Source organism: Fukomys damarensis, unplaced genomic scaffold (genome assembly GCF_012274545.1).
Source record: "Fukomys damarensis isolate Sample0158 unplaced genomic scaffold, DMR_v1.0_HiC HiC_scaffold_34, whole genome shotgun sequence".
In the NCBI taxonomy this organism is placed as follows: Eukaryota; Metazoa; Chordata; class Mammalia; order Rodentia; family Bathyergidae; genus Fukomys; species Fukomys damarensis.
The window spans coordinates 13702495-13726340 of NW_022900946.1; the positions used below are offsets into that span (position 1 = coordinate 13702495).

The 23846-nt window shown below is 46.7% G+C and overlaps 1 protein-coding gene across 1 annotated transcript in view; it reads right to left on the minus strand.

The window, feature by feature from the left end:
- Positions 1-21721, minus strand: part of Clec16a (C-type lectin domain containing 16A) — a 213138-nt gene extending 191417 nt beyond the window's left edge. The window contains exons 1-4 of the mRNA XM_010610069.2: positions 21411-21721; positions 9890-10018; positions 5735-5868; positions 169-317 (exon numbers count right to left, since the gene is read on the minus strand). Coding sequence (XP_010608371.1) covers positions 169-317; positions 5735-5868; positions 9890-10018; positions 21411-21721 — 723 coding nt within the window. The remainder of the gene's footprint in view (positions 1-168; positions 318-5734; positions 5869-9889; positions 10019-21410) is intronic.
- Positions 21722-23846: the final 2125 nt, after the last annotated feature.

The following is a 23846-nucleotide window of genomic DNA, read 5'->3' on the forward strand; positions in this document are numbered from 1 at the left end:
GAATCAATTTGTAAAAGCATGCCCAAATCAAACAGTGCTGCTGGAAGAATCGTGACAGAAAGCACCTGAGTGCTTCATCAGCAGATGTGTGACTGCAGAGCTCCAAAGCACTGCCCTGACAGGGTTAGTGGTACACCCAGAGGTGTTCTCCGGCGATCGCTTACTTACCTCGTTGTAAAAGAAATGGACGGTGTGGTTGTTGAGCTTTAACGAAAGTGTTTTCAGGAATGATATATAATATGCCATAATCTCCTCATCAGAGAAGTCAAATTTATGGACAATAATAGAATTTACATAGTTATTAGACAGCAGATAATCTAGAGGGAGAGAAGAAAAAAAAAGGTTAACTCATGCTAGAGGAAAGAAAACAAAGGATGTTGGGTAACCAGCAGGTAACCATGAAAAGGATCTGCTGAGCTTCTACACTGCTGGGATTAAACAATTTACTTTCACTTTTAACTGGCAAATAAATCATCTACTACGCGTGGTCACCAGAACATTTAAAGGCAGCTGCAGAGGACAGCCTTCCCTCCCACCGCATGGACACCAAAGGAGCCGATACAGGCACTGTCTTTTTACTGCTGGCATAACTCACATGGAGCAGGGAGGGGAAGGTTAGGTAGTATGCGAGCATTTTCACAAACCATAAATGAGGGTAAAAGGCACCGTGTTCTATAAAAAATTGCCCCATTTTGCCAAACAAACTCACATCACTGTCCCTGAATGCCACAAGAGCTACACATCTTTTTTCCTTCTTACGCAACAACTTCATCTCATAAGGGTCATGTTATGCTGAATCCCCATAAATGCCAAACACCAGGCTAAATGATTCCCATCGCAGTCCACGACGACTCTGCAGAGCAGCCTTCATTCTTTCCACATCACAGATGAGGAAAACAAAGCTTAGAGACGGTGATTAACTGGCCTGAGGACTCAGCCCCTAAGTCACAGGGAAAGGGCTCGAATTCAACTCTGAAAACAGGCTGGGTTTGCTGTGCACTAACGTGGGCAATGAAGACTGGCACTGAGGGCACTGGGGCTACCTGGAGCGCAGCCCACCTTCCCACACTGCCCGTAGGCCCCCCGATCCCTGTGGCAACACCTCCAACTGAGGAAAGGAAGCCGGAAAGAACAGACTGTAAGGCCGAAGTTCCTGATCTTAAAATGTTGGCTACGGCATCCACTAGGTTTAAAAGCTGTGGCAACCAGCACAAACAGGTCTAAGCCCAGCTGCAGCCTGTGGCCTGAGGTCTGAAATCTCTGTGCTGGCCCTTGCTGGACACGTGCCGCTGTGTTCTCACCAGCCACTGCAAAGCAGGTGCTGCTGTCCCCACTGTCTGTCCTTCGGGCTGCTAGTGGGTGAGCACTGCTCCAGCTCCCCTGCCTGCCCAGAGATGGTCAAGAGCAGAATACTGACAGGTGAGGCAGGAGAGAGGATTCACCCAAACACCACCAAGAACTATTCGGGAGCGTGGGACCACGCCAGGAGTCACAGCTCAGGGTCCTGCTCAGAAGCCAGTTCTCTCGGAAGGTCATTGCACATTTCTGAGCAGGCTTGGCAAGCAGGCCATGCAAACTGGTCTCAGGATCAGCTTCCAAAGTCTCCTGATCATAACAGTTCCTGAGGCAGCTCCCAGGGCCTGCTCCAAAGACGTCAGAGGTCTGGGGTGAAGACCTGGGAATCTTAATGTTTCTAAAAATGAGGCTACATGTGTCACAAATGCTACGGACACAGCTTGATATAAATGTGTATGTACCTTAAATTTGTGGACATGTGTATTAATATATCATAAGATTTAGGTGTCCAGCTTGCATTTTACATACCTGCACACCAATACACACACACACACACCCGGCTCCCTCACACCTCTCCTTGCCAGAATGTCCTCCCCCAAAGCAGGCCCCACTCTGACTCCTACCTCCACAGACAGGCTGTGCCTATTCTTGAATCCCCTGCTATAAATGGAGTTAGCCGTTGGGCACTCTGCCTGGGTCTGGCCCCTTTGCTCATCACATCTGAGAGTTACCCACGTCACTGTTCATTCCCTGCCTCCTTTCTTTTGCTACATGGTGTCCCATTCTTCGAACAGTCCACAGATCTGTCCACCTCAAATCTAACATGGAACATGCAACCCAGGGGATCCTGATCCCTGGAACCCTTTGTTTTATTGTGTCATTCTGGCTGTGGGTAGAAACTACAGAGGGGAGAGTGAGTGACAGAAGAAGGGAATGTCTGGATGTTTCGTGAGCCCTGTAGTGACTGGTTAGTGGCTCCTGGACCACGAGCAGCACAGACACCTAAGCTAGCAGCTGAGGATGCACAACTGAGGGGCTCCTGGCTGCATTCTGGACCTGAACAGCCAGACTTCGTCCGCTTCCCAGGGGGACTTTTCGAGGGCCCTCAAGAGATGACTCCATGGGTGAGAGGTGACCCCCATGAGGGCAGTGGAAGGGCCTCTATTACTTGGCTGGGATTTTTCTACTACCCCCTCACTATGCGGCTGATTTTCTGCGGTGTCCTCTATAATAATCCCAGGAGTCTATAAGTAATCTCAGTTTCTCAGGCCTCTGTCATTTACGTTACCAAACCCAACAGGCAAGAGACGCATGTATGAAATAGCTGCTGGCAATAGTGAAAAATTGGAAACCACCTAAATGCCCACTGTAGGCTGAACAGATTACAGCACAGCAAGATGCAGTTCTTCAACCAAGACAGGGAGGGTTGCAGTGGAAAGATCTGAGACATACTGGTGAGGTGGGAAAGAGTAAAGCCAAAAGCACAATGGATGATACAGACTGAACCATTCCAGTGAGATGCTACAGAAACGTAGTTGTCTGTATTTTTATATGTTTGGTGTTTTGCTGTTTCACAATGAAGAAAACTTCTACGTTTAGAAAATAAAACCAAGGTCACCTCTCCTCATCCCTTGCAAAATAAAAGTTTTATAAACAGGCCATGATTTCTGCTGCTTTTGCGAGGCTTCTGACAGCACTCCAGTGAGCTGTGCATAAAGTGAGGGCCATCTGCCTGGGTTTCTCACAGCAAGGTACCAGTTTGGTCCCAGTACAAGAAAAGCCATGCATACTGCACGCCCTCACTTACGTGTGGAATCTAAAATAGTCAAGCTCAGAGAAGCAGAGGGCAGAGAGGTGGTCAGCAGGGTTGAGGTGCAGGGAAAAGGGGGAGATGTTGGTCAAAGCATAGAAAGTTTCAGTCGTGCAAGATGGCTGAATTCTGGAGATCTAAGGGACAGAGAGATAGCACGGTGACTATAGTTAACAAGACTGTACTATATACTTGAAATTTGCCAGAAGGGTGTTCTCACCACACACCAAAAGGTAACCATGTGAGGTGATATGTTAATTAGCTTGACTGTGGTCGTTATTTCAATATGCATGTAAATCAAATCAAGCTATATACCTTCATGTATACAATAAAAAGCCAGAATTTATAAAGTCCCCATCTGTGATCCTGTACTCCTGTGCCTAGCTGGGCTTGGAAAGGGTTACCAGGGAGAAGTCTGGAAGGACTGCTTCACTAAGTGATGTGATCAGTGTTACAGCCGCTTCTCGCCGCCTGGTGCCTGTGCTAAGCTCACACTTGCTCCTCAACCCACCCTCTCTGCCAGCTGCTGTTATCTCCGCTGGCCAAAGGAGGATCCGCAGCTGGAGAGTTAGCACCCACGCACATGCAGGCAGCAAGCAGCTGAATCGGCCCCAGCCTTGGTTTGGGCAGAGTGCTAGGCCTGCGACACTGAGATGGATCTTCCCTTTTCGGAGTTCAGAAATTGCACTTGTTTCACATCCAGGAAAATAGAAGCTGCTAACAGGAAACCACGCAGGGAGACATAAGTCAACCCACATTTGTGCGCTCGCGGTTGTCTCTAATGTGAGAAACGTCTCTGGGGCAGCAGCACCACCTAGTGGCTGCTGCTGAGAAGTGCCATACTGCTCTCGCCCTGGAGAAAGGCTTCCACTTCAGCTCCTTCCGCCCACGGAACATCTTTTCTCAAAAATGTCCCAGGGACCAAGAGCCTTCCTCTTATAGACACTAAGACACTTTTTTTTTTCTCTCTTTCCCACTTCTTGTAGGCAGGACATGGGCTGTGCTGCCACCTTGGAATAATGAAACTACCAATCAAGCATGGAGGATTGGGAACTAAGCCAGGGCCACTGGGCCTCAGCACTGGAACAGTTTGGGCTGGGGAGTTCTCTGCCGTGCGGTTGTCCTGGGCACTGCGGGACGTCTGCACATCCTCGGCCTCTGCCCATGAGATGCCAGAGCAGCCCCTCTGCAACTGCACTGTGACTCCCAAAATATCTCCAGACACTGCCAGTGCCCCTAACAGACACAAACAGCCCACTGAGGACCGCTGAGCCCATTCACCCGGATGAAACCCCTTCTCTACTCTGGCTTTGCTGGAGCTGTCACCTTGGGCCCACGATCAAACTCTCTTGGTATTAAAATTAAGACGCCAACAGCCCTGCCTCCCAGGGTGCTTGTGACAGGTGACAAAAAGGCCTAGTGAGAGCAGATGATGTGCTCAGGGCCCCACGCTAACTACCTGGGCCGCAGAGCGGAAGCCGGAGGGTCAGGGTCCACAGCACACGAACCTGCAGACCCTGTGGCCGGGTCTTCCTCACCCCGCCTCCTCCAATACTGAATCTATGGGCTGATTACTCAGAAACCAACTCCTTAATAACAAGTCACAGAGGGAGAATGCAAACACTCCCAGAATTGTCCAGCACAGGGGACCCCTCTCGGCCCTTCACAGTATCCCACCATGCAGGAGGACAGTGCTATAGACGGAACTGCACCCCCAACAAATGCAGACATTGAAGTCCAAACCCTCAACGTGACTGCATTTGGAAATAGGGCCTTTAGGGGGGTAATTAAGGCTAAATGAGGTCATTAAAGGCCAGGACCTATAGTACTCTAATGGAACTGGTGTCCCTATGAGAGGAGGAAGGGACACCAGGACTGTCTCCCTCCTTCCCTCCTTCTCTTTGTCACACACACACACACACACACACACACACACACACACACACACACACACACACAGAGGGGAAAGACCATGTACAATGAAAAAGGGACCGGTACGGTCTGAACGTGTCCCTCAAAGATTCATGCTAAAATCACAGAGTTGGAAGAAGGGGCCCAGCAGGATAGGAGGTGCTTATGTCATGGAGGTGGAGCCCTCATGAACAGAGTAATCAATGCCTTTCTTGCATGAGTTTTTGCTCCCATGAACTGGATTAGCTACCTTGAGAGAAGATTATTCTAAAGTTAGTGCTCTCCCTCTTTTGCACATGCCCTCTCATCCTTGACCTTTCTTCCATGAATCAAAGCAGCATGAGGCCCTCATCTGCCCAGTCTTAGATTTCTCAGCCTCCAGAACCACGTGCCAAAATAAACCTTTTTTCATTTACAAAATACTCAGACTCGGTTATTTGTTATAGCAACAAAAAACAGACTAAGCTGTTGGCTGTCTTCGAGCCGGGAAGAGTCATCACCAACATCCAATGCTGATGACAGCTGCAACCTGTACTTTCATCCTCCAGAACTCTGGGAGAACAAACACCTACTGTTTAAGCCACTCAGAGTGCAGTGCTCTGTTAGGGCAGCCCAAGCAGACTAGCGTGGGAGGCAAGCAGAGACACACAAAAGCCCTGCCAAACTACACCATGCCACTGCCCCACAGTCCATGGCAAGGGTCGGGGACGTCCTTACAGAGCGAGGTCTCGTGACTGATATTCTCAAAGAGGATGTTCAAGGTCTGCAACAGCTGAACGCACACGTAGCGGCCTGATTTCTGCCGCAGGATGTTCAAGAAGAAGACAAACATGTTCTTCTCCAGGAAGAAGCTGGGGAGAGAATGGGACAGAGTCAGTGGTTTGCTGTGACACAGGAAATTAAAATCATCCTCTGGTTACACTCGCAGCACATGTGTTAGCCCTGTCCCCGCGAGAGCATCAGCAGGGACACCAGATCACACCACCCGCAGGGCCTTGCTTCCCATACATCTGATTCCCACGATGCCATCTTCCATCAAGGCCAACAGGTGACCTTTCACCTCTCTTCCCAGAACGTACAAACAGTGCTGATTCCAGGAAACAGAGAACTAGATTACTGACAGAGTGGGAACGATCTTTACTAAGCGAGTCCCACTGTCATCTACGCTTCTAACCCTACCGAGCAGCATTTCCCATCACACTCCATATCCTCTGTTCACCTTACCAAGCCTCTTCCCTTTACTCTCCCTATCTTTGAGTGTTAAGAAAAACACAGTGGGGATTCCCTAAAGAAAATAATGCCCAATAAGAAAACAGCTTTGGTTTCCAAGTTGTCAAGTTTCCGTATATGGGGAAAAGAACAAAAAAGATCATCAAAGGTGCTGATGATTTGGAGGGGCCCTAAGCTGTCCCCGTGTCTGTTTCTGCCTGTCTCGGTCTGGACAGGACACTTCTCTGAATTCAGCCCAGGGAACTGGCTTTTGAGGATATATGTTGGAATCAGAACCCCATGATGCCTTTCTTTAATAAAATGACATTTCTGGGCCGGGGATTTAGCTCAGTGGTTCCACCGCCTGCCTCACAAGCGAAAGGACCCAAGTTTGCTCCCTGGTACCAAAAAATAAGATAAAATAAAATGACATTACTGGTTGTGTCCTGTGTATTCAGGCTAAGTCATGTGGCACAGTCACCACAATCCCTGCAGTCACACATCTGCCGGCTGATTAGTTTGGGGTGTATCTCTCCCCGCTTGACCACACCCTCCCAGTGGTGTGATCAGGGGCCTGGCATTTGCTCAGCGCTGTCTAATTTCTATTTGAATGCATGAAAGGTAAACTAATGGATACATATGACCTAAAACAAAACAAAACACTAAAAACAAAAACAACTGAAAAAAAAAAAAAACAACACACAACTAAAATCTTTTCTAACACTGCTTCTGGAAGCCTGTCTGCTGTAAATGCCATTCACGTTGACCTCCCGGGTGTTTCTGTCGTTAGATTGTGTAACTCAGTGACTCCCGAGTTTACCAGCACTCTCACTGCCACAGTGACCAACATGATGACTTGTTAAAGTGTGTGCACCTAGACCTTGCCCCTGAAATTCCCAGACTAAACTTCTGGAAATTTTCCAAGGGTCTCCTTGGAAAAATGGCTGATTTTAAGGCTGAGGCAGGAAAAATATAAGATGAGCCTATAGTATTTTATAGGACCAGAGGCAAGAAAGTGTTTTAAAAAAACTAAAATTTGAGAGTATTTCAGAGGGACACAGGAACCGATCTGAAACAGGCGCCAATGGCCAAAGCTGGGACAGTGTGAGTAAAAAGTATTGGATTTTAACGTGGGGTATAATACAGATATCCACAGGTCTATATCGATATAAACAATGAATGAACCAACAGAGAAACAGCTTCCATGCAGATGCATTTTAATAATATATAACACTTCTAAAAGGCAGAGCTTCCCACTCCCTCATCCTGGAAGGTGGGCTACACTTTTCTTCTAAAGAAAAGCACAAGGGAAGGGGAAATAGTAACTTTTCAGGAGAGGACGCAGCAGGCACCACCTCTGCCGGGCAGTGGTGGCAACGGGACTGAGATGTCCTGTTCTCACCATGGGTGCCCTGCTAGGACAGGCGAGAGGGGCACTACACTTCTCCTTCCCACAAACCTCAGTCCAGTCATGAGGAGGACACCAGGCAAACTCAGATGGGAAAGTATTCTGTGGACGATCAAAACGATCAGGATCATAAAAGACAAGGGAAGACTAAGAAATCTCATAGGTCCGAGGGAGCCGTGACCACTAACTGCACCTTGGAAGCCTGGATAGAATCCTGGAGCATCACGAAAAGAATGCAAAAGCTGGAAAAATCCAAACCGAGTCCGACACTGTCTTAATAGTAACACGTCAATGTCAGTTCCTTAGTTGTGCAAAGGCTCCCTAATGCTATGTAATAATGGGGGAAGCAAAGTAGGGGGCATATAGGAACTTTCTGTACTATCTTTTTTTTGAGACAGGGTCTCACTGTGTAGTTGAGACTGACCTGGAACCCACTATATAGCCCAGGCTGATCTCGAACTCACAGTGATCCTCCTGCCTCAGCCTCCTGCGGGCTGGGATTGCAGGTGTGCACCACCATGCCCAGCTCTCTGTGCTATCTTAACAACTTTTTTGGAAATCAAAAATTACCCCTGAGTCGGGGATTTATCTCAGTGGTTTCACGCCTGCCACACAAAGGCAAGGTCCTGAGTTCGATGCATGGTACTGGGCAGGGGAAGGGGAAAGGATTACCCCAAAACTTCGAAATGTATTAAAAACAGAAATTTTTTTCTTTTTTCTTTTTTTTTTTTTTTTGACAGGGTCTTGCTATGTAGTTCAGCCTGGCCTTGAACACACTAATTATGTAACCTAGGCTGGCCTCAAACTTGTGGCAATCCTCCTGGGTAAGACCCTGTCAAAAAAAAAAAAAAAAAATTTTTTTCTTGACTCTTTTTTTCTTGTGGATTCTGCAGGGCAGCAATTTAGGGAATCAATGGACTCTAAGAGCTCAGAAGCTTTTCTAAAATGATGGACTAAAAAGGCTCATTCTAGAAAGCAGGGGGACACCATTTCTAACCTTTAAAAGGCAAATCTTTTAACAAGCTTGCAATTTCAGGAGTATATGTTTTCTATAAAGAAGCTCTATTAGATAACCTTATAAAAATGGGTTTTTACAAATGGCCTCAAAATTTATAATTTTGAGAAACACACACACACACACACACACACACACACACACACACACACACAATCTGTGTTTGGTGGTTGTTATAACCCAATGATGGCGAACCTTTTAGACACTGAGTGCCCAAATTGTAACCCAAAACACACTTATTTACCGCCAAGTGCCAACCCTGCAACTAAACCTGAATACTGAGGTTTTAGTTTAGAAAAAAAAACTCATACCTTAACATCTTCTGTCTTAAAAGAAAAACACAGGAACATATGTGCCATAGGTTTGCCACCACTGTTATAACCCAGTCCCATATCCTCCTTCACTAAGAAAAGGACGCAGGATGGGGCCAGGGATTTAGCTCAGCGGTTCGATGGCCTGCCTTGCAAGCGCAAGGACCCAAGTTCAATCCCCAGTACAAAAAAAAAGAAAGAAGCAGGTGTACGGGGAGGCAGTTCACAGTTTACAGACTTTGTGGTGTAGCCACTTAGTAGGTACTTCGATTTTCATCATTTGCTATCATCTAAGAGTGCCTTCTCTGGATCTAACATCAAACCTGGACCTTTTGCTCCCTCCTTTAAAGATGAGAAAACTGAGGCTCAAGGAGACAAAGAGCTAAGCCCAAGACCGCTCATCTATGAAGTACAGGGAGAGGCTGGACAAGGAGAAACCCTATTACGGGCTCTGAGTATGAGCTGCTTGCTCTTTTACCACCTACCAACCATGAGCAAAAGTGGGGATGCCACGGGGCCTCTGTCTGGATGGGTGGGAGACTCCCTTCTCTTTCTCCTCAAGGCTCAGCACTGTGCCTGGCCCTCAGTCTACAAACTGTCAGCCCTCAGTGACTCCCCCAGGGCAAGGTCCTTCCTGTTCACTTAGAATCTAAACTACTCAGGATATTTTCTCCTTCCTTTGAGGCCACAGCTTAGAATATTATCCATGACATTTTCAGGATGTCCAGAGAGACTCATTTCCACAACTTCCCCACTTTTGGCTTTCATTTCCACAGTATTTCAAGGACATTTAATGTAGACAGATATTTGGGCAAGACAAAGTTTGTGTCAAGTCCTGACATCATCTGGAATGACTCATGGTATACACTTGGAAAAACACTCAAAGGAAGAGGAAGAATCAAAAAACAAAAAGCACTGGAAACCCTTACTCAAATACAGAGCTATCATTTTGATCTCCCCAAATCAGGATCTCGGTGATGGAACGAATGGTCTCTACCAGCAGGTTTCGGTTCTGTTCTGTGACTGTGGTGTTTTTGGTCAAAACGTGGTACAGATACCTGAGGAAAAGGAAAGAAAACACAAGGTTACCAACCAACAGGAACGCCAGGTTCAGGTCAAATGAACCATTAATAGTATTTCGGAGGAGACAAAGTCATGCTCCTTCAGATTCAGTCAGCACAATTTCCCATTCAGGTTAGACTTGATTCATCACCCAAGAAAAATGGCAGGCAATATTCAACACATTAAATATTAAAGACACATCAACCCAACCCGAGGCAAGAGCATCAGTAAGCTTTTGGAGACAGCCATTCTCAAATGTAAATGTGCAAGAGAATCGCCTGGACTGCTTAATAAAGGGCAGCTGCTGGAGCACATTCAAAGAGCGAGACTCAGCAGACCAAAGGGGAGAGCATGCTTCTGCCTGTTTGACACGCTCCACCCCCAGCACTTCTGACGAGGGTGGAGGCACACAGGTCGGGCCAAATGCCCAACAGAGGACCTGCACGCAGACTGATGATGAGATTCAGGGAGAAGGAGTCAAGCGTAGGGAAGGTAGTTCCCAAAGCCAATGGCTGAGACAAAACTGATGTGCAACACAGACTACCTTTGGAAAGCTGTCTTGGTTAATTTTCTTGTTGCTGAGAAAAAAAATACCCAACCCCCAAAGTTAAAGGGGAAAGGTTTATTTAGCTCAGTTTGTAGAGGTTTCATTCCATAATTGGCTGGGTCCAAGGCAGAGCAACACTGCAAACAAGCCTTGCAGAGGAGAAAACAGTTCATGGCAACCAGAAGGAAAGACCCTAAAAGTATCTTTCTGCCCCCTTTATCCAGACTACTGGGATTAGGGTGGTGCCAAACCAATCAGTAGAATAATTTAGTAATCACACACCCTTAATCCCAGCATCACACATTCCAAATTCAGCCACCTATGAAAATGCCCTATGACCACATGAGGCTTTGAGGGGAAATCTAGACACAAACTGTAACAAAAGCCATTTCCCCTAAAGTGCAGTATACCAACCAGAACATAAGGCTCAATTAAAGCAGGCAGTTGGCAGTCCGGAGCAGTGGTCTTATTTGCTGAGCACAGACTTCAGTTCACAGTTAAATGGGCTTGAGAGGGTATGGCACTGTTACCTCCATCATCCAAACAGGCCCGGGAGCCAGCCGCTAGAGTAGGCAGGAAGACGCTACCCAGTCCCTGAAGCCTCTAATGGTAGAGAGGGAAACCAAAAGAGCCAGCAAGGCTGATACTAAACATCACAGGAATCAGCAGCCTGCCCAATGCCAGGCAGTGCTGCCTAGCATGACTTTTAAGACAACGCCTCTAGTACCCACAGATCCAAGTAAATGTACCTGTCAAAGGAGCCTCAGGCTTGGGGAGGAAAGCAGACAAATGAGGAAATGACTCATGAAAAGCTACCACCTGATTTCTTTCATGGTTACCTCCAGGCTGGGGGTAAGGGCTAATGAAAGCAAGGGAAGGAAAAAATTGATACAATCCTCCCTTCTACAATCTCTAAAACTGGTAAGGTAGGAAGTAGAACCTGGCAGATGGAACAACTAGGCACAACTTGCTGCTGTCAGGGAGCTGGGGTTTATGTGCTGTTTGTTACATGTTAAACACATAGCACGAGGAAGCATTGAATTTGATTTTAAAATCACATGTGATTTTTAACATACAGTAAGTAGTATAGCTCTCCAAAAATATAAATCCTTAATTATTTATGCCTAAACCTACCAGCGGTGCCGCATGTGGAGGCACAAGGCCAGTGGTCCTCTGGGATAACAACTCCACAGCACTTGAACTACTCTGGGATGAACTGGGACCTACTCACAAATCTCTATGTCTCCATCTTGCCGCAAGAGGCTCAAAGAGCACATTTCCAAACTGATTCACAGACCTCCCGCACCAGATTCAGCTGTTTAAGTTATTCCCTCCCCCAGCCCCGCTGGATCAGGATCTTAGGTGCAGGGCCCAGTCCACTAAAGTTGTTTTGTTGGTCTTAGGGCCTCGTGCAGGTTAAGTATAGACTGTACCACTCAACTACATCGCCAGCCCCCACTAAAAAGTTTGACGGCCGCTTCACCACCCCGTGGTAGTTATGGGTGACACTCTCCGTGCAGTTTACAGGATGCCTGACACCTCATCTGTGGCAAGGCAGGGGAGGGGAGGGGCAGATTCTCCCCATCCTGGAATTTTCTTCTGGGTGGAAGATGGCATATAACCATTAGCATCACACATCACGCTCCTGGCTCAAAGGGAGCCAGGGACCTGTGTGACCGCATCTGCTCTGAAGGTCCCAACAAGTTCACAATCTTTAAGATCAGATCTGACTTCAACTGACTGGGCTTTCTGCCTCCGATGCCCTGGCTGCCCTCAACAAACAGCAAACTCTTACTCGTATTTCAAAGCTTGGCTCATGCATCACCAATGTCACTCTCTGCCCCCGAAGATTTGTCTGCTCCCCTCTCACTGGTACTTCTGTACCCATGTGCATTGCTACTGCACAGACCACCTCGAGTCACACTGATCTGTCTCCCTTACTAGGTAGGAGCTGCTTGAGGTTACTGATCTTGGTGACCCCAATGTACTCCAAAATATTTGGCAGACATTAGGTCCTCAATAAATAATGAGTGGGGCAGGGCACGATCTTCATGAATATAAGGTGGGTCACAGCCAGGGGTCCAAATGCAGATATACCAAATAAATAAGTAGAAATAAATTTTAAAAACAGCACAGAGCAGTGGTGAACAGTTCAGCATTTGGAGTCCCTTGCCCTGCCGGTTCCTAACTGTGGCCCCAGACAAGATTCTACACCTCAGCTCCCTGCAGCTTGGATTCTACAACACAGGGGTGACAGTCAAAGCCACTTCACTGCGTTGCTGCAGTGAGTCCAAATGATAATCCACAGAAAGGCCGAAGTTGGGTGCCTGGCGTGCGGTGAGCCCTCCACAGAAGCAGCACTAGTTGTTGTTATTATTAAATGGTGTTTATTATGATGGGGGCCATTAGGAACATCCTTGATAACTATACAAATACTATCCCAAGACCTTAGAAAGAAGAAAACAGCCTGGGACAAACAGGAAGAGACGCTCAAGGGAGATACTGTGACCGGAAGGTTGAGAGAAACCAGAGCAGGAAGTAAAAAGTCCAAGTTATTTCTGGAGGAATGGTAGAGTATCCGGGATAATTACAGACACTGGTTCGGGCATGCTCCAGGTTGAGCACATCTCCATCACTTATTAACTGGGTGATCCTGAGCAAGTTGTTCACTACTGTGCGCCTCAGTCCTCTCAACTGTACTTTAACACCTATCTGATATAGTGTTGTGAGCAATAAATACATGAATGGACAGGTAACAAATCTGGCAGTTACTTTGTGTATGTACTAGTAACTATTGTTGCTGCTTTCACTAAATAATCTCTGGGGGAAAAAATCCTAATCTACTGGGAGGTCTTTACACACACAAAAAGGGAAAGGGTGGCAAGTCCCAAAGGTTCTAAGAACTCCCCAAGCCTGGAGAGGAACAAGAGCATCACACGAGCCTCAGACTGTCGCCCACCGTTACCACGGCACAGGCCAAGACAGCACCGAGGCTTGGGGACGCTCTGCGGCTCACCTGTAGCTGGGGGCATGGTCTGAGGGTTCTACTGGACACAGTTTTTCCAGCACTTGGTGTTCCTTGCCTCTTTTCAGTGCAGCCAATCTGCTAGGTATATGACATCACACTGGGATTTTACTGCAGGAAGACCAATGCAGCTCAGTGCCTTTTCATATGTTTATGGACTATTTCAATGACCTCTTTTGGAAAGTGCCAATATAAGTCTTTTGCTTCTTATTTATTTAGTGGAGTTGTCATATATCTTTCTTTTTCTTTTTTGTTTTTACTCTTTTGCAGTGCTAAGGATCAACCCCAGTACCTTGCACATGCCACTGAGCCAGAGCCCCTAGTTCTATATTCAGAACATAAGTCCTATACTTGATAAATGCATTAAAACTATTTCCTGACTATGGCTTGCCTTTTCTCTCTTTATAATAGTCTTCTGACGAACAGGGATTCATCTTAATGTAGTCCAATTTATCAATATTTCTCTCAAGTAATGCTTTTTTGTATCATGCTTAAGAAATCTTAATCTACCCCAAGTCATAAAGAAATGCTATTTTCTTCTAACAAAGTTATTGTTTTACCTTTCACATCTTGCCTTAGAATACATCTGGAACTGATTTTGGCATATGCTACTGTATAAGGTATTAACCACAATTAATTCTTTCCTATATGAAGATCTAAGTGATCGTGCACCATTTACTGAAAGGCCCTAATTTTTCTACCGTAATTGTGTTACCTTTATCATTAATCAGGTGACTACATGTGGGAGTCTCTTTCTGGGTGCTCGAATTTCACTGATACTCCTTTTGTGCCAGTACCATGCTGTCCGGTTATTGCAGCTTTATAACAAATTCTGCTACGTGATAATGTATGGCCTCTAGCTTCTTTCCTTGTGCTTGTTTGATATCATGTTGGCCATCCAGATACACTTCATTTCTGTGTATATTTAGAAATCACCTCAATTTCCACAAAACTACCTGATAACATTACCTTTAACGTTGCCCCAAATCTATAGTTAAATTTAGAGATCTGACATCTTCACAACAGGATGAAAATATGGTATTTATGCATCCGTGTTTGCTGGACAGGGGTCCTGCTTTCTCTCTGTTAGAGTCCTAGGTAACTGGTATTTCTTGATGGAAGCGTAAATGGCACTGTTCAACATGTCCACTTTCTATGTGTCTATTGCCAGTACATAAAAATACCTAGATTTCAAGTTCTAAAGTTTGACGGTAGTTACACCTGTACCCTGCTCATTTTTTTGTTCCCAAAACAGCCTAGTATGCTGTTTCAGGTAATGTGTTACAAAGACACCCTCAATATACATCTACCAGAATAGAATGGAGCACCAGGGGCCAGATGGATTCAGATTTAGTATTTTAATGCGGCATGTAATTCCAGGGCTCTCCAAGATTAAGTAAGATATCTCACGCTGTAAACAATTTAATAACTTTCTGATCAGAAATGTAACATTCATTTTAAAAAGGCAAGAAACTTGGACTACAATGACAATGAGAGAGCAAGAGACAGAGACAGAGACAGAGATGTCACTGCCCAGAGATGACCACTGTTAGTTATAATCTACTTCCTAGGGCCTTTTTCTTTACTATGAATATTTATATAGTTGAGGTTATGTACATCCATTTCCATGCCCATTTTTTCCTCGCCTGAAAATAAGAACAGTTTTGCTACTGACAGCTGTAATGGCTGCACTGCACACAACTGGAGAAAAAGCTGGCAACGACTCTTCTGGGGGACAGGAAGATTGCTAATTGCTCCACTATGTTGCAGTGACCACAAAGCTGAGTCCCTATCCCGGCACATTTCAGAGGACAGAGTGATTTGTCTTGGACATTTAACTATGGCAGATGAAGCTCTAATAGTGACAATGACCTACAATCGTAACCTTTTCTCTTTAGTTCTGTATATACATTTTAATCTTCATCAACAGAATAATTGAGGCACACTATTGCCAGGATCTGTTCTGAATGCTTCAGTTGTACTGTGTCACTTATCACCCACAACAACCCTATGAGGTTGACCTCTGGGAAGCTGAGGTTCTGCCCAGGATCCCAGTGTAGCACGGGTAAAACCAAGATTACAACCAGGTTCTTGGATCCCAGACCTCAAGTTTAAAATCATTCTAGCAGAGAAAATACAAACAATGAAGAAACCAACCGCTGTGCTGGCCAAGTATTTACATGAAGCTGTGAGTGCCTAATCTACAAGAAAACCAAACAGACAAACTACAAACCAAAAAGGCATAAAAATATACCACCCACTGTAAGGAAAGTCCTCGCAATTGACCCATGCTCTATATCTTTGGAAAAGAGCCAGCATCTTCAGAAGCTCTGCAGACACAGATGTGGGATCCTCTGCACAGTATCGCACCCTTGCAAATGACTGAAGTCCATACTGATGAACAAGCTTGCATTTGCAATGCCTGGAGACCAAAACACTACAGCCTACTGCCAACATGGAACCTGCACACCAGAGGTTCATCACCAAGGACTGCAGGCATAAACAGATCCCGCCTCAACAGACCCTGCCTTCTCAAGAGAATCATTTATTTCACAAGTTAACCCGTGAGTTAATGAAGCCCCATGCTCCAAGGAAACCAACTATCACGTCCATTTCAGAGACAGAGTTCTCTTCACTGACAGCATTTTTTGATGCAGATTTTATAACAAAGACCTTGACATGCCTCTTGGGATGTGCATCCTATGAAGATCCTGAAACCAATCTGCAAACTGGAGCATGAGAAAGGATAAGCAGAGTGACAAGAGGCCTGAGGAACTAGAAATTCACCCTCCAATTCATACACACACCTCCAAATCACAATGTCTTGAGCGTGGGTAAAAGGTGGGAGACACAAATCCTGTGTTAATTTGTCCAGCTCAGAACCAGGGGAGAGACTCTACAGACATTCCTGAGCAGTCCACTGTGCCTTGAGAGCATCACTTGCTCAGTATCAGTCTTCTAGCAGCAGAATCAGGAGATGCTCCACCAGGTTAGAATCAGACTAGAAGATTATAGAAAGGTGTTCACAGGTGGTGCTTCTGGCGAGTCATCCCCTAAAGATGTCAAGCTAGGCCAGTAAGTGGAGTCGGGCCTGGGATATGTGGGGAGGGTAAAGGCAGGGCTCATAGCCTGGAGAAAGCCATAGGTCCTCATAGGCACTGGGCCAAAACCGTCAGGAGCAGGCAGTTGTTAAGAAAAGGATGGCCAGAACTTGCCTCTGTGTTCATCCTGTGGCAAGTATTTGTTGATCAATTGCTATGGGCCAGGCCTGTGCCAGCACACAAGCCACGCAGGTCCCTGCCTTCATGAAGCGCATGCTGACACTGCGGGAGACAAGCAGGTGTTTGTATATGCAGATATACATATACATACATACATACATACACGAAGACAATTTATGATGGCAAAACAACAAGCCTGAGCTTCCTGGGGCTCTGACTCAAGGTCAAAACCTTCAGGACTGAAGCTGGTCTGTTCTTGGAGATGAGCAGACAGTATATAATAACATGTTCATTGAGTGAGACAGTGAAAACAAACATAAGAGAAGTTAGAGAAGATGGTGAAACTCTTGTTGGCTGGTCACCAGAGCAGTTTTTATGGAAGAACTAGTATCTTAAGGCTAGAGCTAGGCATGTGGATGGGCAAGAAGAGAGAAACTTGAAGAGAGAGCAAAGGAGCAGTCAAGTGGGCATGGAGATTCGTATCAGTAAGAGAGGAAGACTATCAATGTGACGCAAACTCAGAGCCTTAACACAACGTACAAGTCCCAGGATGATCCAGCCTCTGTACATCACAGTCCTACACCTCCCCCTTGCCCATGTACTCCTTTACTAAATGACCAGAGTTCTGTCAATGTGCACCCTCTGCCCAAGTTTTCTCAAACTTTGTTTCTTCTACCTGAAACAGTCTCCTTTCCCCACACCCGCTCCTGCCTGGTAACAACTACACATCCTTTAGATCTTTTATGTCTCCATTTAAACAAGTATCTTCCTACCACTAATGCTCCTAAGGCCCTGGGCTCCCAAACTAGAAGGGTAGGAACACAGTCTGAGTGTTCTGAGGGCCACCAGAACTTAGCCTTGACATGGTGGTGCCTAGGGCCCATTAATTGTGATATGGTGAGTATGACATTTCAAGGAAATCAGCTTGCTAATATTGTGCCCCGAGCTCTCACCTTGGCCAAAGGTTGAGTACACTAAGGTTGAGTGTCTGCTGTGGGGGTACACTCCCTACCTTCTTTGGTGATCCCACAGGAAATCACCTGTCTCATTCTTCGTCCACTGGCATGGCTGGAGCTGATCCCACCCCCGGCGCTAGGGAAGGGCGTGTGAGAAAGGCTTGGCCAGACAGAACATCATACACCTTGGCCCCAGTGACTAGCTCAGGGATAGCACGAACCTCAGGGACAGGGTCTGGCAAAATTTAACTCTGGATTTCTGCAGTAATATTAAGAAATTCTCTTCTTCCCAGGGACTGCTAAGCTCATGTGATGTGAGCCTAGAGCCTCCTGAAAATGGCACCAACCAAGGAGGCAGAGCTTGGAGAGAGTTCGGATATAGTCCCTGACAGCTTCATCTCACACCTGGGCTCACCTGAGGGTTAACAAGGACAGACAATTCTGGGACAAAAGCCAATCAGTTCCACTGGGGCATGAGGCAGTTCAGAAGGTTTAGTCCCTTGCAGCCGAGAACCTTGACCCTCCCCACCAAATGTTGACCAGAATTAAGGCAACAACCAAGTTCTATCACTTTGTGGACACAGTGCCCCATAAAGATAATATTACAGTAGCAAAAATAACTTCGTCAGTTTAGGTTTTGCTTGGTAGTACGCATTTGTTAGCCACGCACTAGTTTAGACAATAAACCATCAATGTAACCTCTTGACTATTTCAGTCTGCCTCAACTAAATTATTAACTTAATTCGACAGACAAAAACCACAGGTACACAGTTTTCCATTATTTAGAAAAAGTAAAATCCTGTCTAAAACAGGAAAATTTTCTGACTGGGAGTGCTGTGAAAAAATATTTAAAAAAAAAAAAAAGTAGAGCTCCCAGGTTGCTGTGTGTGCCAACACACACACACACACACACACACACACACACACACACACCCTAAAAAGAAAAAAAACTATTCCAAATGCTTTTAAATATCAATCTCTCTTTACCACCCATACTGACCTCGGTCAGAGCAAGACAGTATTAGGAACTGTTTCTTGTCACTGGTACAGTGACCAATTTGTACTGGTTTGCGTGAGACTTTCCTAATTTTAGCACTGAAAGTCCCATATTCAAGGAGCCCGAGTTTCAGGCAAACCAGGAGAGCTGATCACCTTATGTTAGATAAAACCCAAAGCCTTTCCCACCATCAGCCTTGTTTCCTACAACAACACCCATCTTGACATGCCACAGTCCCCCAGCTCTGTCCATGATGCCACCCACCACACACATGCACATGACTCCTACTCATCCCTGGGGCCTCCACTCTAGAGTCACCTCTTCCTTCCTCTAGAAAGTGCCCAAGAAGCGATCTCACAGAACCCTTGGACTCCTACAATCCCTTCACTTGCCATACTGTACTGTCACTGTTTCTTTGGCTTCTCTCCACCAGCCTGCAGACTCCCTCAGGAAATGAGCTGTTCTATACCCAGGACCCAAAATGTTTACTATCAAAGCCAAATGAAGTGCAGCGTGAGCACTGGGGTGGCCACTTGCTGATTACAGCATCTTTCTCCAGGCCACCTTGGGATATTCTGAGCCTCACACCAACACACAGATAACTAGGTTCTCTGGGCTACAGTATGGATTAAGCAGATTGGCCTGATCCAGGGCAGGCAGCTCCACTTTCCAGCAATCTAAACTATGAACTCAGGCAGTTCCAGGATACTACAAAGAAACTCGAGACCCTTTACATTCCTGAGTGTGTGGACTGGCAGCAGAGATGCCCTATTGGTGATAAAGCACAGACAAGTTCAAAGTGTCCCTTAACTGACTTAGTGGGAAGTTTTATTTAGTAAAAGAGTGTAAGGGCCAGGGATTTGACTCAGTGGTTCTGCTGCCTGTCTCGAAAGTGAAAGGGACTGAGTAGGAACCCTGATACAAAAAAAAAAAAAAAAAAAAAAAAAAAAAAAAAGGCACAGAAAATCAGTGTAACCAGTGCAAACTTTAGGGTCAAGTCCCAGTTCTGATACTCTGGCTGCTATCACCTTGGGGCAAGTGACTTAAGCTACTTGAATCTTATTTTCCACTTGGATAAAACGGAGTGACAAAAGTTCCTGTCACTCACAGACTTATGAGGACTGAGGAAATAACACAGAGGGAGTCCTCAGCATGTACCTGGCACAGAATAAAACACTCAATAAATATTAAATTTAAGAGGGCTAGAGTCAGGCCGAGTTAGGTGAGAGCCTGCAGGTACCTGGTGCCAGCCGGAGGCCCAACCCTTCTGGTTAACCCTCCTCCCCTTTCCAGTCTCATCCACCCACTCAATAAATTCCTGAAATCCTTAAACCACTCCCTTTCCAGGCCAGATGCCCTCCCATTTAAGAGACCTGCTTCCCTACCAACCCCCATCCTGGTCCTGGGCCTCTTTGCTCTCCTTGCCTTCTCTCCCTACTACCCCCCAAACCATCCTGCCTATCCTCCCTGAAGTTACTCTTTTCTCAAAAGTCTCTATTTTCCATCACTCATTCCATCCGGCCCCTAAAGCCGAGGTCTTGGCCTGCATGTCCTGCACTTTTCCCCAGTTTATTCACTGTTTTTTCCTACTCTGTGTGGGGCATAGTGCTTGATACTGAGAATACAACTGTGAACGAACCAAGTCCTAGAAGTACCAGTTTAATAAGACATGCAAAAGCAAGTAAAAATAAACAGGGTAATGCAAGATAGCAGGTATACTTGAAATGAAATCAAGAAAAAGATATGACAGAAAGGTATTGGGGTGGGGGGAACACTTTAGGTAGGGTGGTGTGGGAAGTCCTTGTTGGGCTAATAAACACAGCTACCACGACTGACCACACACTGTGGAATGGTACTGGGTCAACCACTTCCACACAAGGCATTACTGAATTTTTGTAGGAGGTTCATCATCCTCATTTGCTGATGGGGAACTGGAAACTCAGAGAGGCGAAGTAATGTGTCTAAGGTCACACAGCCATTAAATTATGGAGTCACGATTTGGTCACAGATCTTTTAATCTCTGTGCACACCTGCTTCCCCAAGACTGTTTGCCACACGTCTCCAGTTCATCTCCCCAAAGAAATCCTTTTTTTAATTACTGTCCTTTATTGAGCATTTGTGGATGTTCTGAGCTTTCTGTTCATTCCTTATCCAACCAACCTTCAAAATAATTCCAGGAAGTAGGCTCTGTCACTATTCATTCATCTTACAACTGAGGAAACGTAGGCCTAAATGCATACACGCACATTAGAACCCAGATCGATGCCCGACCCCGGGGCCTTTGATCCTTGAGCTGTACAGTCTAAGTAGTATCAACCTGGGAAGCTTGGTGGCCACTAACCACCCGGGCAAGAATGAAGTTCTCGCCCACAAACCTAAACCGCGTCTCCTTACTCTATAGGGGAGATAGGGGGATTCTGAGAAGCCAAGCGACTTGTCCAAGGTCACAGACAGCCGAGAGCAAAGGGGCCAGGGTTCGGACCCAGGCGCTTACTCCAGAACCCTCGCTCGTAACCACCACATAGCCTTTCCCGGGCGCTCTTCGCTGCCCTACCTCTTCGCTCTCAACAACTAGCGCCCCCCGACCCGAGCTCTGAGCCCCCAAGCCCGCGGCCACCCCCTTGTGCCCCCTGCTCACTCACTTGAGGTGGTCCAAGGAGTGGATGTTACGGGAGGACTTGCCATGGCCCCCGCCCACCTCCCCATCCCCCCCAGCCGAGCGGCCCGGCGCTCGCGGCAGCAGGACAAGTGGAGGTAGCCGTGGAGGTGATCCTGAGATCGCCAACCACCTTCCTTCCCCGGCCCACAGCCCAGCACTGACATTCAGCCGGAACCGGCCGTTCGACCGCCGCGCTTTACGGCCGCTGCCAAGAAGAACTCTGGGAAATGTAGTTCTCCTGGGAGGGCCTTCGCGATAGGACTCAGCCAATGGACTACAAGGCCTGGCGTGCATCACGCGGCGGGCCCGAGGAGGCGGGGCGAGAGGAGGAGAGGCTGCTGCACAACCCGGGTGGGCGGGGTCCTGAAGGACTTGCTGAAGATGAGGGAAGTCGCTACAATATTAATAATTATTAACTTTATAAGATTAGCTCTTTCATGGTGCATACCATTTGCCATTGTCTTAAGCGCATTATGTATATTAAAGTATTTAATTCTCACAACAACCCTATGAAGTGGATACTATTATATTTTCATTTTATCATTCAAGACAGAGTCACAGAAAGCTTGACTTGTCCCAGGTCAGGCAGTCAATAAGGAGCAGAACCAGAGTTCAAGTCTAGGTGTCCCCATTTTTATTCCCCAATAAACTAAAACTGCTCAAAATCAGTAATAGCTTTGTCCTCAGAACCTTTTATTTTTCCACTTCAATTTTAATATATATATGTTGGAAAGGTCTTCATGCAACAAATGTGTCAAAATTGAACATCCTGTACTTTCAGAGGGTATCTCTGGTCTTCACCCAAAACCTATGCCATTTCTCACACTACTACGCTAAGAAGAAAAAAAAAAAAAAAGGAAAGATCCATTTTCTAAATTTCCCCCTGGATTGGGAGTGGGAGACTAGGTGGGGGCAAGACTTCCCTGTTCACTATCCATTTATTCATACATTTCTACTCAAAGTTATTTAATGTTGGGGTCCCATTACCTACACTCAGAAAAGATTGGGCCTGGGGCCAGTGTTCTCCCCCATGCCTAGCAGAGATTTCCTGTATAGGATGTGTTCAGTAAATATTGACAGAGTGAATTGTTTGTCTTCCCTTCAGGAATTGGAAAATGGCTACCAGGGCAGGGTTAATGGTTTACACAGGAATTTTTCTAAAGAGGGCAAGAGAAAGACATGGAAGAAAAAGAGCAGGTTCTGGTCTCCAAAGAAACATGCCCAGGCCCAGCAGCTTTTAGGGTCTCTCCATTTCTCCAGGGCTGTTTCATCTGTAAAAAAAGTCAACATACTACTCTCCCTATCTGGCTGCAAGTAACCAATGCATGTAAAAGATCCAGCTCAGTATATCCTTAAAGATTCATTGAACTGCTTTGAAAGGCAGTGTAGATCAGTCTTCCGAAGGATGTATCATGGTTGCCTGCGAGCAGGGAAATTCATGGATGAGACTCACTTTCCTATGTACTTTTTCGGCTGCTACTATGTGAATTTCTACTGCTTTTAAATACAGTTTACAAAGCCAAAAGAAACAAGCAACCTTACTAGCTAGGAATTTGACCTGTCTCGGACTTTCTTCACCCAAGTGCTCCCAAATCCTTTAGTGTCCATCCCGCCTTCCCAACCTTCCATACAGCAGAATTTGGGGATGTGAAAGGAGCACTGACTGATATTTCTCACCCCATCATGGAAAAACAAAAACACCAGGGCTTTAGGAATGATCAAGGTTTTCAGTGGAACTGCCCGCTGCCCCTCCCCTACTCCACCACCTAAACTGGGGAAACCGAGTCCTAAAAACACGTGGCGCAATACCAAGGTGCAGAGAAAGCTCGCGGTTCCCTCCAGCTTTCGTGGTCTTGCAATATTTCTAAAATGGAATTGCGTTCAATCTCTTTTCCCTCCCTCTATTCTCCGAACCCGCAGACCGAAGCCGACCCAAGACCCGAGTGCACTACCACCAGGAAAGCAACTCTGAAGCTGGTGCGCGGAAAGGCGGAGCGAAGGAATACCCGCCTTCCTGACCACTCAGACCAATAGGCTCGGGCGTTGAGCCGGCCAATGAACGTGGGCGAGAGGCGGCAGGCCAATGAGCGCTGGGCCGCTCTGAAGGTGGTGCTCGGATCCAGACTGGGGAGCGTTGCGGCGGCCGCAGTCATGGATGCTGGGCCTGCGGGGACGCTGAGGGACCTCGGGGGACAGCCGGGGCGAGCGGGAGAGACAGCCGCCAGAACTGGCCCTCGACGTTGAGCTTCGGTGAGGGACCCTCTGCCGCCTCGAGGGCCACTGAGCAGAAGCTCAGCGAAGGAGCCGGGTAGTGGCTGGCCAGTTCCTAGCCGCCCAGCGGGTCAAGAGGGCACTTCTTCGGGTGCTGAGGCCGCCGTACAACCTTGGAGGCCACCTGGCCAGCAGCGCCTCCTCGGTC